This window comes from Amphiura filiformis, chromosome 15 (assembly GCF_039555335.1).
Source record: "Amphiura filiformis chromosome 15, Afil_fr2py, whole genome shotgun sequence".
NCBI classification, from domain to species: Eukaryota; Metazoa; Echinodermata; class Ophiuroidea; order Amphilepidida; family Amphiuridae; genus Amphiura; species Amphiura filiformis.
Window position 1 is genome coordinate 40,721,189 of NC_092642.1, and position 13,260 is coordinate 40,734,448.

General features: G+C 34.3%; 1 protein-coding gene across 4 annotated transcripts in view; it reads right to left on the minus strand.

The window, feature by feature from the left end:
- LOC140171644 (phosphopantothenoylcysteine decarboxylase-like) overlaps positions 1 to 13,260 on the minus strand; it is a 182,197-nt gene that overhangs the window by 3,575 nt on the left and 165,362 nt on the right. For 2 of the 4 annotated variants that reach the window (XM_072194937.1, XM_072194935.1), the window contains 2 exons: positions 12,018 to 12,129; positions 11,831 to 11,887 (listed from right to left, as the gene is read on the minus strand). In XM_072194937.1, coding sequence (XP_072051038.1) covers positions 11,831 to 11,887; positions 12,018 to 12,129 — 169 coding nt within the window. Of the gene's footprint in view, positions 1 to 11,830; positions 11,888 to 11,960; positions 12,130 to 13,260 lie in introns of all 4 variants that reach the window. The other 2 variants (XM_072194934.1, XM_072194936.1) reach the window with 1 other exon arrangement.

Genomic DNA, 13,260 nt, shown 5'->3' on the forward strand with positions numbered 1-13,260 from the left:
AAAAAATCACATTGTTTCTTCACCCCCAGAATAAAATTCCTAGTGCCACCACTGGCAAAACCCCCCTAGTGACCTTCCAATGGGAATCACTTCTGAGCCAGTGCTATGTCTGTCCAAGTTTACTGGCAATTATTTATGCTTTCACCTGATAATTGTCACAATTACCAATAATCAACAATAATATGTACACCCAAGGGCAGTGTATTGATTTTCAATTTTCATTATCTTTATAATATATGCACATATGTTCAAGCTATGAAATGGCAATCAATTCTAACATAGACTGTGATTTTACTCACATACATTGTCCTGGGGGTCAAGTTTGGTTTGGGTAGGGGTGTGCTGCTGAGAATTTGATGGGGGACCCATTAATATACCAATTTGGACCCATTGATATCATACCAAAATTCGACATTTTCAGCCAAATTTAACACAAATTGCCTTAATTTTTACAAATTTTCTTCCAAATTTTGGGGAAATTTTAAAAATGTTGGTTAGTGAGATAAAATTGGGATATTTTCTGAAAAAATTGAGACGATTTTGAAAAAAGGACACATCCATGTACCAAAATTGGCATCATAAAAAAGGTCATTGATATACCAAAAGGCTGAAAATGCTACCCATGTTTGTGTCACATCCCCATATCATTTGTAACATTCTGAGTACTGCAGTAGTGATTTTTGCCATCACTTTAAAATTCCTTCACCAAATATTCTCTTTTATTTCACCTTGAGGAGGATTTAAGAAGACATTATTGGTTCTATATCCTGCAATTTATCTGGATTTATATTGAAAAGATGTGCAATGAGTTGGAAACTACCAGCATTATTAGCTAGCTACACTCCAATCAAGTACATATTGAATGCTAGGGCAAAGATAGACCTATCTACAATAGCTGCCCTATACACATTTGACAATTATTATCTGCATTCTATAATGTACATATTCTAAACATATGTCACCTGGCAGCTATTGTAGAAAGGTTTCCTTGCACTAATCCCTCTACATTTGTGCACAGAGGCTGCAGCAGTAACCAGTCATAAAGATGAATGAGATGAGTATTGAGTAGTAGTGTTGAGAGTTTCCATTGCACTGTGGACGAGTTATAGCTAAACAAGCAGTTACCTAGCACTCCTTTAATTTTGTATCTGGCAGAGATTGCAATGATGTATTCCTTCTCCCTGTTCTGTCTGTTTGTATGTAAACTCATCCCAAAAAGAAAGTATCCAGTTTGATTTTGGTTCATAAGTCAAAGACGGGGTCTTAAATCAAGACCTACCAAAAGTATGTTACAGATAAATTAATTCCACACAGTTTGATACCTCATTTGTCCAAATCGATGCAGAATTGATGTCACGGTGACCTTTTAAATGCAAACGACCTCAATTTTAAAAGTTGCAGTAATTCATAATTGATGTGGTTTTCATACGTCACAAGATTCGTCATAAAGGTACACAATAACAGAGACGAACTAAGATTGTTTGATTTCACTTCATGTGTTTTATTGAATACAGATACTCTTTTACTCCTTCCTAATGTTTTGCCCTTCACTCTTCACATGCAATATCTGGTATGTCCTCCTGCTACATCAATGACTGTCAGACATCTTGGTAGCATGCTCTCTGTGAGGCGTCTGATGCCTTTAACTGAGTAGCAGGACCAAATCAATAGGAATTACTGCAACTTTTAAAATTGAGATGATTGCATTCAAATGGTCAGTGCGTGCTCAATTCTTCATTGATTTGAACAAATGAGGTATCAAACTGTCCTGAAACAATTTATATGTAACATACTTTTAGTAGGTTTTGATTTAAGGCCACATCTGTGACTTATGGAATAAAATCAAACTGGATACTTTCTTTTTGGGATGAGTTTATGTGTGTTCCGTACGGTATGGTTTTCTTTTAATTTAGCTCTAAAAAGCTCAAATTGCTCTTTCTTCTCATTTCTGTTTTTTTTTTTTTTCAGGTGATTTTAAACCAGAAAGCCAAAGTGAGACCCTTGATTTTGATAGCTGGCATCTCTGAAAGACTCCCCCTCCCGCCCCTTATACCAATACTCCATCAGCTCCCATTAAGACCCACTGTTTCCAGTTCCACAGGCCGCATACCTGTAAAAAAAATTGATGATGTACCTTCTAGGAATTTAACAATATTAAAGCAATTTTATGAACAGCTATAGGTAATGAAAACATTTTATTTTATGTTAAAAATGTCAGATTCTATTTGTGCATACTAACTCCTGTTTCAGCTGAAATTGCATCATGATAAGTCTACACTCATTTTGTGAGTGACACTCATGATACACTTCAATTATGCTCCCATTTACAGAACAGAGCTTCTGAGGCTTGAAGCAGATCTTTGAATAACCCTCATTTGTATCAAACTTAAAGTCATAATGTGCAATTTTGGTCAAATTTAAATTTTGTCATTCTTTATCAAAATCAGGCTGAAATAATATTAGTAATGACGGTCAGATAGGGTTTCTGTCCTTTTGAAGCCACAATAACAAAGTAAAGGAACACCACAGGCTATTTTGATCATTCAACATGGAGTTCTATTTGGGACTTAATGTCACAATACAACTTTATGTGATGTCGTAATACAACTTTATGGCAAAATTCCTCTGTTGACCTACAAATACAAAAATTCGGCTGTTTGCATTTATGAGTACGTTAAGGGGGTACTACACCCCTGGCCAATTTTGTGCATATTTTTGCATTTTTCTCAAAAATTATAGCGCAATGGTGACAAGTAAGATATGTATATTATAGGGGCAAGGACTACAACTTCTGCACTGAAAATTCAGCAACTCAAGGCAAGTAGTTATTGATTTAATGATCAAATATTGGTTTTCCCCCATTTTTGACTGTAACTCCACAACTGTTGTCTGTGTTGAACTAAAATTTCCAGTGCAGTAGTTGTAGTCCTTGCCCCTATAATATTCATATCATTACTTGTCACCAATACGCTATAACTTTTGAGAAAAATGCAAAAATAGGCACAAAATTTGGCAGGGGTGTAGTACCCTCTTAAGACATGTGTAAACATTACAATTAATACCAAATAAAACCAGATTTGAAAAAAAAAAAAGATCAATTTCATGTTTTAGGATCATAAAAAAAGATATTACAATTAATACCAAACAAAGCCAGATTTGAAAAAAAATTGACCAATTTCATTCATGTTATAAGATCAGACATTAAAAAAATGTTTTGCCATCAGACAAAAGATTTATTTTACTTGATCCCTATATCACACATTTTGCTACTCAAGCAAATTTCTTCTCACCGGCAAATGATGCTACCCTTTTACATGTAGCTTATTTTACTGTTCCTATCAATGTTACATGTAGTACTAAACGATCTGCAACATTCCAATGTAATATATAGGATTATGTCTTCTTTCAAATATGAATAGGACAAAAATGACTGTCAACAAGACCCAAAGCATGTGTTCACCTGGACTGGTTAAAAAACAACAACCAACCAACAAGCAAACAAACACAATGACAGACAAACAGACAGACACCATGCCAAAGTCTGAGTCTGCAGCACCAAACTCACAATCAGCTACTCCTTACATCTACAAGCCTCATGCAATCAATCTGGCAACCCTGTCCCTGTTACTAAAACCAATGCAGCAAAATCACTTTGCCCTTTTACTGCTGAAACACAACACCAATAACTCCATTCATCAAATTCCACCGTTTCATCAGGGAAGAGTTAACACACAGTAGGGAACGTGTGTGATAGCTATCTACTGATGACTACACATGGAATATATGCTCAATATGCACATTATGCTATAGAAATAATATTACGGACTTTATAACAACATCGGATGCCTATAAATGACAGGAAAACACTCTGGAAGGAGGAGGAGGTAGGATATATGCTATAATAGGACTGTCAGGATATTCTAGTATTGCTGGCAGGCACACATCTTCATTTATGCGTTGACAGGAGAGACATTTGGGCTACATGCTGCAGATATAAGCACTTGTAACCAGGTATTGACTTAATTCCCACAGGAGGAGACTAAAAAACAAGATCAATTGGGTGAGTTGACATTGAGTACGCTAAACACTATCAAAATGAATAATAATAATGCTTCTTTTACACACATTTCAGTATCGTCATTATATACATGAGTCTATGTGTAAGTCAGCTGTGACGTGTGTTTATATAGATATAAATAGCAAGAAGTTAATGGGAACACAGTTTACATTTCATCGCTTCTTGCATGAGCACAAACACGTATCAACTGATGATGGTACTTAAAGGTTTTGATACAGGTTATAAATAGACAGATTTCTAAAACATAGTAGATAGCTCTTGCATAAATATTTGCAGTTTGGTATACATTTATTGAATTTTTTAAATTCAAAGTAACAATAATGAAAAATAACTGTTGCAAAGGTGGTCCAAGAAATGCAAACCTGAAAGGCTATACACTTAAATTTTACAGAGCTTCAACTTGAAGTTCATGGCTTTCAGTTCTTGATTGAATTGAATTATGAAAATAAGAACAAAATAAAAACAAAACCAACATGAAAACAACCACAACTTGTTTTTCCGTAGCCTGCCACATAACTTTTAATGACTAAAGTTGTTGCAAGAAATCCTGGAAAATATATTTTCATGCAAAATATGCCTCAGAAATATTTAAATATTAATCTGTAACAAAATAAAATTTGATATCCAGATGTACTGCATATTAATGAAAGGGAAAACTATTAAGAACACAAGATAAATAAATACAAAATATGGGAGGGTGTACTCATGTATAAGGTATACGGGGATGTGCCGCTCTAATGGGTCTTTTGTTTGCAAGAAAAATCCTAAACATTGGCATAATTTGAGAAAAACTGTCCAATCAGGCGTTTTTTAGGAAAAAAAAAATCAAACATGGGCCCAGATTTGAGAAAAAACCCTAAACATGGGTCCTGATTATATTAGAGAAAAATTGGGCACAAACTGTCAAATCAACTATTTTTTAGGTAAAAAAATCAATAAATATGTGTAGGGGTTTCAGAGTTCCAGCCCAATACACCCTTGTCAAAATGTAATTCGAGTACACCCCCGGCAAACAGGTCTATTGCCAGTTGGTCTAATACCATTTTGTCTAATTCCCATTTAGTCTATATTCAATTTTCCCCCTCTAATTTATTTTTCCCTTCCCTTCTTTTTTGGTTTTGGTGGGGCGGTCTTAGAGGTGCCTGGCACCTGTTCGCTCCAGCCATTCACTGGACTTTTAAAACAAATGTTCCTTTCATAATATTGTGTAATTTTTGATGTAACTTATGTGCAATATTATATATTTTTTGTAATTCTGTGCCAGTGATAAAGTGTAATAAATAAATAAATAAATAACAATTAAATAATTGGTCTATTACCAAAAAGGCTAATTGCCACTTAGTCTAATAATCATATAGTCTAATGGCCATTTAGTCTAATATTGTTTGTCTAACCTATATATAGTCTAATAACCATTTGGTCTAATATTTCTTTAATAACCATTTGGTCTAATAACCATTTGGTCTAATAACCGTTAGGTCTAATACTCGCATGGTCTAATAACCGGTTAGTCTAATACCATTTCATCTATTTATTAATAAACTAAATGCTTGTAAGACTAAATGGTTTGTAGACCAAATGGGTATTAGACCAAATGGCTATTAGACCTATTGGTTATAGACCAAATGGGTATTAGATGTAATGGTTGTTAGACTAAATGGTTTTAGACTTACTGATTATTAGATCAAATGGTTATCAGACCAAATGGTTATTAGACCAAATGGTTAAAGGACCAAATGGTTAAAGGACCAAATGATTATTGGACGTAGTGGTTATAGATCTAATGGGTTTAGACGGAATGGATGTAGACGAACTGGATATTAGACCAAATGGTATTAGACCAAATGGCAAATTCCCGGCAAACATACAATTTTTTAGCCATGTGCACTGATTTTCTTGCCTTTGTTGATAGGAGTATATATTTTCACTCTGATAAACTTCTGAGGCTAAAAAGTTTGTTTCCCACTGGAGTAATTGCACTGATTTTTTTATTTGCAAAATTGATATCAAAAAAAGATTGAGCAAAACAAAAAAGTGGGAAAAAATTATAAACAAATTATTTAAAACAAAAATACAAAATAAATAAACATTGTATAAACCAATTTATCATTGACTTGACCATCAAATTGAATTGGCAAATTGAGACATATTTTTGGATAAATCCTGAACTTCAAGAGCTGACAAATTTGGGGGGAAAACACATTTTGGTTATGGCCATCTCCAGGAAACAAACTTGTCTTTTACTCTAACAAAGCTCTTTTGACAAATCTGATTAGAACCGAAGAAAATTGCAACAACAAAAGGGGTGATGTGACCTCTCAGTTTTGCCTTGAAAAAAAAAAAATCAATGGTTTTAAAAGATAGGACACATCTCTATAGCAGATTATCTTAATCCAGTATCTTTGTTGAAGTACAGACACTACTTATACAGGGTGATCCACAAATACAGATGCTACTATATAGGGTGATCCAAAAGAAGTAGTACCCATCTATGTGTCAGCTGATATAGTATTCTTAAAGTTTACCTGACCATCAACATAATACAGTGTATTCATCTTTTTGTTACTTTTAAGTTATGAACAACAAATGCAAATCCATACAATTAACTTACGATTGCAAAAATGAGATATAAAAGTTGTACTTTTTGTGAGGGTTTAATTCTCGCATTTTTCATGAATGGAGTAAATCCAACTAAGAAATTGACACATTGCAAAAATATGTAGTAATGTATAGGAAGTATAGGGCAGGGATTGGGCAATTGCGAATGTCACTTTTGCTCCAAATCGAGAAAGTAACTAAGCAAAACAATCTTTTTTTTCAAAATGTTTAAACATTTTGTGTTTGCTGGGTAGTCATTTTGAGACACCCTGTATCATAGCAACAAGAAAATCTTCAAGGTTGATGTATAATTCCCAATCAATGGCTAGCTTGACAGTTTCTGTGACATTTGCTGTTAAAAAATCCCCAATTGTACAAATCACAGCTATGCTCTTAGAGAGAAACACATTACAAGGAAATGACATAACACAAGTTTTTGCAAAATGAGTAGCTAGAAATTGTTGAGCAATTTCTCAAGAATCATAACACAATATCTCCATCAGTACAAGAACATTAATAAGTTACTCTTCACAAAGACACTGTAAAAAATCTTATATTCCCAAACTGACTATTTTTAGTAGTGTTTTAACTGATTCAGCAGCACTTTTCCATTTACACAAAAGAAACCTTGAATAATTTTGATATAAACTCATGTACTTGCAATATGTCCAAAATTACAGTCAAATTGTGCAAAGAGGCAGTGCTTTATGAGAACAACTATGATGTTGTCAAAAGATGAATGCTTTAGACTTGAGCAGTTGTCAAAAATGATTGAAATACTGTGAAGCATAGTGTATACCAGCATATATCTGTTGTTACTGTTTTAGTATTTTATATTTTGTAAATCCCATACCATTATGATATGAGGATGAGCACTCGTGTGTAAAATTAGATACCTTCGCTATGCACATAGTATCAAAGGCTGCATACCATATACCAAGCCAGAGGCATTGTAACATTTTCCAATATTAGGAAAAATTGTACTACAGATTCATGTCACATTCTATAGTTATGCTAATATTCAGTTTTTGTTCAAGTTCAATAACCTTTATTGGTAAGGTTACATTTTTACTGATAAATGATAACTAATTTATACTACATCAGAGCAAATTATATTGATTTTAGTGGTAACACTACTAATAATCAATAGCGGAAAATTAACACACAAAAAATAGGTTTTTGCACTGCATCTGTCATGTCTGTGTATCATGTGTATACTGCATGCTTATGATTTTATAAAAACAATACAATGCATGTTTATCCAGGCCCGTACACAGGTTTTTTTGGGGGGTGCTGATTTTGAAAAAGTGGACTTTTTTTCCAAGGGGGGCGATTTTGTGAAAAGTGGACTTTCTACCCAAAATTTGGACCTTTTTGACCAAACAAGTGTAAAAAACCTGATTTTGTTTGCTTGCTACGTACGCTCGCAAATTGTAATTTTGGGGACTTTTTGTATACGTTTGCCAATTGGGGGCCTGTGTTTATCATGTATCATGGACAACTGTAACCTAGTTTTCAATGTCCATAACAAAATTCTGGTAGTTCATAAAAGAAAGGACAGGGTTATATACAGCGAGAGGTAATTAATCTCAAACAGAATCATTTGTAGAGGCACTGAAAATATCATTTGGTGAAAACTTGCATCCTGATTTGAGAAAAAAATTCCTAAACATGGGTCCTGATTTGAGAAAAATTGGTCAAAAACTGTTAAATCAGCTGTATTTCTAGGTAAAAAAGTTCCTAAATATGGGTAGGGGTTTCAGAGCGGCACGCCTCTGTCAAAATGTAATTCGAGTACCCCCCTCCCAGATTCAATGATGAAAGAGGATCCAAATCTGCTCACGATGCATGTTATCAAAAAATACAGTGTTGCTTTAATATGTAGTTTCAGAATCATGATAACACTATTCACAAATCACTTGATGCAGATCAGCTACCCCCACAGTAATTATGAACGCTCTAAATCATTATCATCTTCTCTGGAAGACCCATTATTTTTGAGGTTAATGATGTATGCATGGTCAGCATCATATACTTAATTGGCTTGTTCTGTGCACATATTGAATTCAGAGAGCTCAATCATGCACACAAAATTATGCATATTCTCTTATACAAAGACTTTTCAAGTATTTGTTATGTAAATGTGTGCAGACATCATTATGGAAAATGAGCCATTTCTTAGTAAAATTGCATGCCAAATGAAGTGATTCATTTCTTCAAGTGCAGCAAATTTAAATCACATGTTATTCTTTTTAAAAGAATCATCATTTTAAACCAACTTTTTTTGATTTTTTACAATTTTTGATAAATATAAGTTAATTTCTTTCTTAAATGGACTGTTTTACTTCATTCCTAATGCTTCTACAACTTTTTGATATGATTAAAATACCTCTATGATGTCATTTTATCTATATAGGTAAACATTTGTTTTCAAGATGCAGAACTCAAAAGGTTCTTTTCTCATGATTTTACAAAAAAAATTCTTAGAAATTGTCACATGTAAAAACATGTTTTGACTCTGATTGTGCATATCTAGCATTCCTCTTTTGATTTTATCATGCATGGGGTAAAGCAGTTATTGGAATAAAAAAATTATTTAAAATTAAAAAAAAAAATCTTTTTTAGATTTAAAAAAAATTGTAAATAAATACCTGTAACTTTGGAAACCTGAGTCCAATAAAACTAAAGATTTTTCCTCTTTCATGCTGGTTTTTATTTAAAACAAGCAATATGAAATCAATGAAGCTTATAAATAAATATGATCTATAATTTTCCTATAAAAATTTTCATAGCTAACCTAAGCCTATACTACACTGATTTTAAATAAAGATAAATCCTGGCTCTCAAAATATATAAAATTAAAATTAAAAAATGCATATTTGTTTTCAGGCCACCTATGTGAAAATCACTTTTTTGCCTAATCTCATTTGAATTCTGAAACACATTGTTGCCTGTAAAACAGGTAAACATTACATTGAAAATAAGGATTGATTTGCTGAATGACATCACCTAACATTTTTATTTTAAAAGAAAGACAGGGGGCTGCATATTGCATGTTTTCATCCCTTATGATGTCTAGTCATCCCTTTCAACAAGATGTCATGGTGGAGTGTTTTGTTTAGATTCCTATATTTTTCTTCAGACCAAGGCTGTATTACCTTAGCTCTGTTTATGTCTGGCTTCCATATCTTACCCTTCCCAGAATCCTTTGCAACATTATACATCCCCTCCTTTTGTCAAATGATACTCCTATTACTTTGTACAGGTTTCATTTGTTTTCATTTTTGGCAGTGGCGTAACTAAGGGGGCAGGGCAAGTGCCCCGGGTGCTACCACTAGGGGCGTCAAATTGGCCTCACTTAAAAAATATTGAACCTACCATTTGACATGCATGAGCATGATTGCAATTTCATAATGTCTTATTATTAAAATACACCCCCGCATCTAAGATATTCTCGGATGGGGGTAGGGTCCAAATTTTGTTTCTTGCCCCGGGTGCTACCAACCCTAGTTACGCCACTGATTTTTGGCTAAACATGGGTCAAGTCAAGGATCATTTGCAAAATGATACACCCCCTTTTGTCAAATGATACTCCAAGTGGCATTGGACCAAATGGGATTGGACAAAGTGGGAATGGACCAAATGGGATTGAACCAAGTAGACTTTGTTTTCATTTTTGGATAAACATGGGTCGATAGTCAAGAAATAAGCATAATTTTATAAGATCTAGATGTGCTCTGGTTATAAAGGTACATTTCATCACTAACAACCCATGTTGCTCTTATCGATAGCAAATCAGTACAGAAAATTGAAATGGGAGAAATGCATTATGGGAAGTGCAAGATAACTTCTCTGATCTGGCTTCAAATGTTAACATAACAACATTTTATAAAAGGGCTTTCATAATGTGCTGCAAAATGGTTAGAGTGTACTATAGAATTCTGTTTCTACACTCTATGGTAAAAGGGGCATTTAGTGATTTGTTGCCACAAGAGTCACAAAGAGTAGTGGTGCCAGAGGGCATAAGGGCATAAAAAACATAGGGGACATGTCTATATTTTGGCAAAAATGAAAAACAATCAGTTGCCGCTGGTCACAGACCCACACCTTCCTTACTTTGCTTTCTTCTTTTCCCCATGATTTATACAATGATCACACTCATGTTTTCTCTCGTATCTGCAATACCTGCAATTTTGTAGATATGGGATCAAACGGAAGGATTGATGAAGTCGAACGATAAACAAAACTAGATTCATTTGGGATGGAAGGGCTAACAATGCTGATTTTGTTTCTCATATGCTTAAAAAATTGATGTTAGTTTGACTCACTTCCAGAAGGGCCATGTTTATAGGACATCAATCTTTTAGTTGTTCCATGACCAATTTCAGAACTTGTTGAACTTACCACCATTGTTGAAAATAAGTCTGCTTGATTTGGAAACAAATAAATAAATAAACAAACAAGCCAAACACAGGCAGACACGCACAGCCGCTAGCCGATTATTACAATCACTTCGTCGGTCGTAACACATAGTGGTGTAGAGTGATTTTTCAAACTTTCCGTTTCACATAGTGGCGTATAGGTGTAGAGCTGGCTATTGTCCTATAATAGTTTTTCCCTGTTTCCTATTAAAGATACAGTGTAATAGTTTGAACCTTAAACTTCAATTTTAAATGAAATTGGGCCACTGAGAGATAACAGTGGACGAGTATCGACTCCGTTACTAGTGGCATATCCTTCAAAAACGTTTTGCTCGGAGACATATTTTGTCATTCACGTACGCCACTATGTGTTGCGACCGACGACTTATAATCAGGGGGAGGGACCTCAATTTAACCTTTACTGATATTATGTAGGCTGTACCCATCTACAATCGACGTACAATAACATGTGAACCTACATTCATAGATTTTACACTTACTACGCACTCATGGCACTACAAGTTTATTCATAAAAATAAAAAATAATAAATCTTGGGGATAAATCAACAGGCACCGCGTATATAAGTAAGCCTTAAATTGAGGGCGCCCTAGATAAAAGTGGTTGTCACGCATAGGCGGTAAACAGCCGTGCAGACTGTTAGACAAGTACATACAGAAAAAGACAAGGACAGACAAAGACATACAGATGATGACAGATTGACAAAACCATTACCTTTATCTCCACAAGCCAAAGTTTTCTCAACACACTTGACTTCTTTGTAGCCATAACCTGTGTCTATAAAAGAAGACAGGGACAGACAAAGACAGACAGACAAGGATGGACAGATTGACAAAACCATTACCTTTATCTCCACAAGCCAAAGTTTTCTCCACACACTTGACTTCTCTATAACCATAACCTAGTAGTGTTTCTATATGTTTTGCTGTTATTGGATGCTCCCACATATGCGTATTCATCGCTGGACAGAATAACAGAGGGCGCTTTAAGTCCCATGCTCTCACTATGCATGTCTGAAAGAGAAAAATATGAAAGAAAGTTTTTTTTAAAGAAATCTGCTTAAAGGTCATTGCTAAATGTTACAGACATGAGTTGTTCATACTAAATCTTACATCATTTTCTAAGAAAAGTTCATACCTTTTACCAAAAAGGTTATGTGCATCAAAGAAGATGGAATCTTCCACAGAATACAAATAACGAAATTGCAGTTCTGTTGATTTGTGGGTCTAACGTAAAGGTCAATTAATACCAAAACATTTTTTCCTAAATTTATCTCAAGAACTTCAAGACTTGTTGAACCGACTAAATTGAGGAATACGCCCCAATGAAAGTTCAATAAAAAATCTTTGAAAAATTGTCAATAAGTGACCATTACCTCCAAATCACACCCCAAAATTTCAATGCACCCTTTCAGTCATACTTTTTCTACGACATCAATACCACAAATCTTGCCATTTCCAATGAATGAATTTTGCCACACTCAAAGAGCATATTGACCTTGAGTAGCCTGTGGGTTAGTCCTCCTGCATCAATTAGATGATACAAGCTACAGCAGGTGTAATCATGACATTGACATTGGTAGTACAGATGAGAAATCTATTCATTTATCTGATAATCAATCATCCATCAGTTACAAAATAAGCTTACACTTGATGAAGAAGAAAGCATAGACCATAACCAGGACTTATTTGTTTTATCAGGGAAGTGCCACTAGGGTTTCATGGTTTAGCATTTTAGAAAAAACAATTGAAGACCGTTTCAATCAAAATCAAAGCATTTTTGAATTGTTAGGTTTCCATAACTTCCCCTTTTCTCCTTCTATGATAAATTCTTCAGGAGGGCTTTTAGAGATTTTTGCAACAAAAAAATCTTGCAATTTTGTCTATAGGCTAGGCCAAGCCATATATTGACAAGACTATTGAATTAGTCCGTGGCAGGTGTAACCATGACATTGATCTGAGGAGAAGTGCCCATTAATTTTGTCTCTACTAATATCTATCTATGTGCATACATGTACACTATACAAAATAAGCTTACAGTTGATGAAGAAGAAAGCATTTTTTGATTGGTAGTGGACTAAAATAAAAACAGGCTTCATTTGTTTCATGGTTTCAGCATTTTAGAAAAAACCCAATTTGATTAAA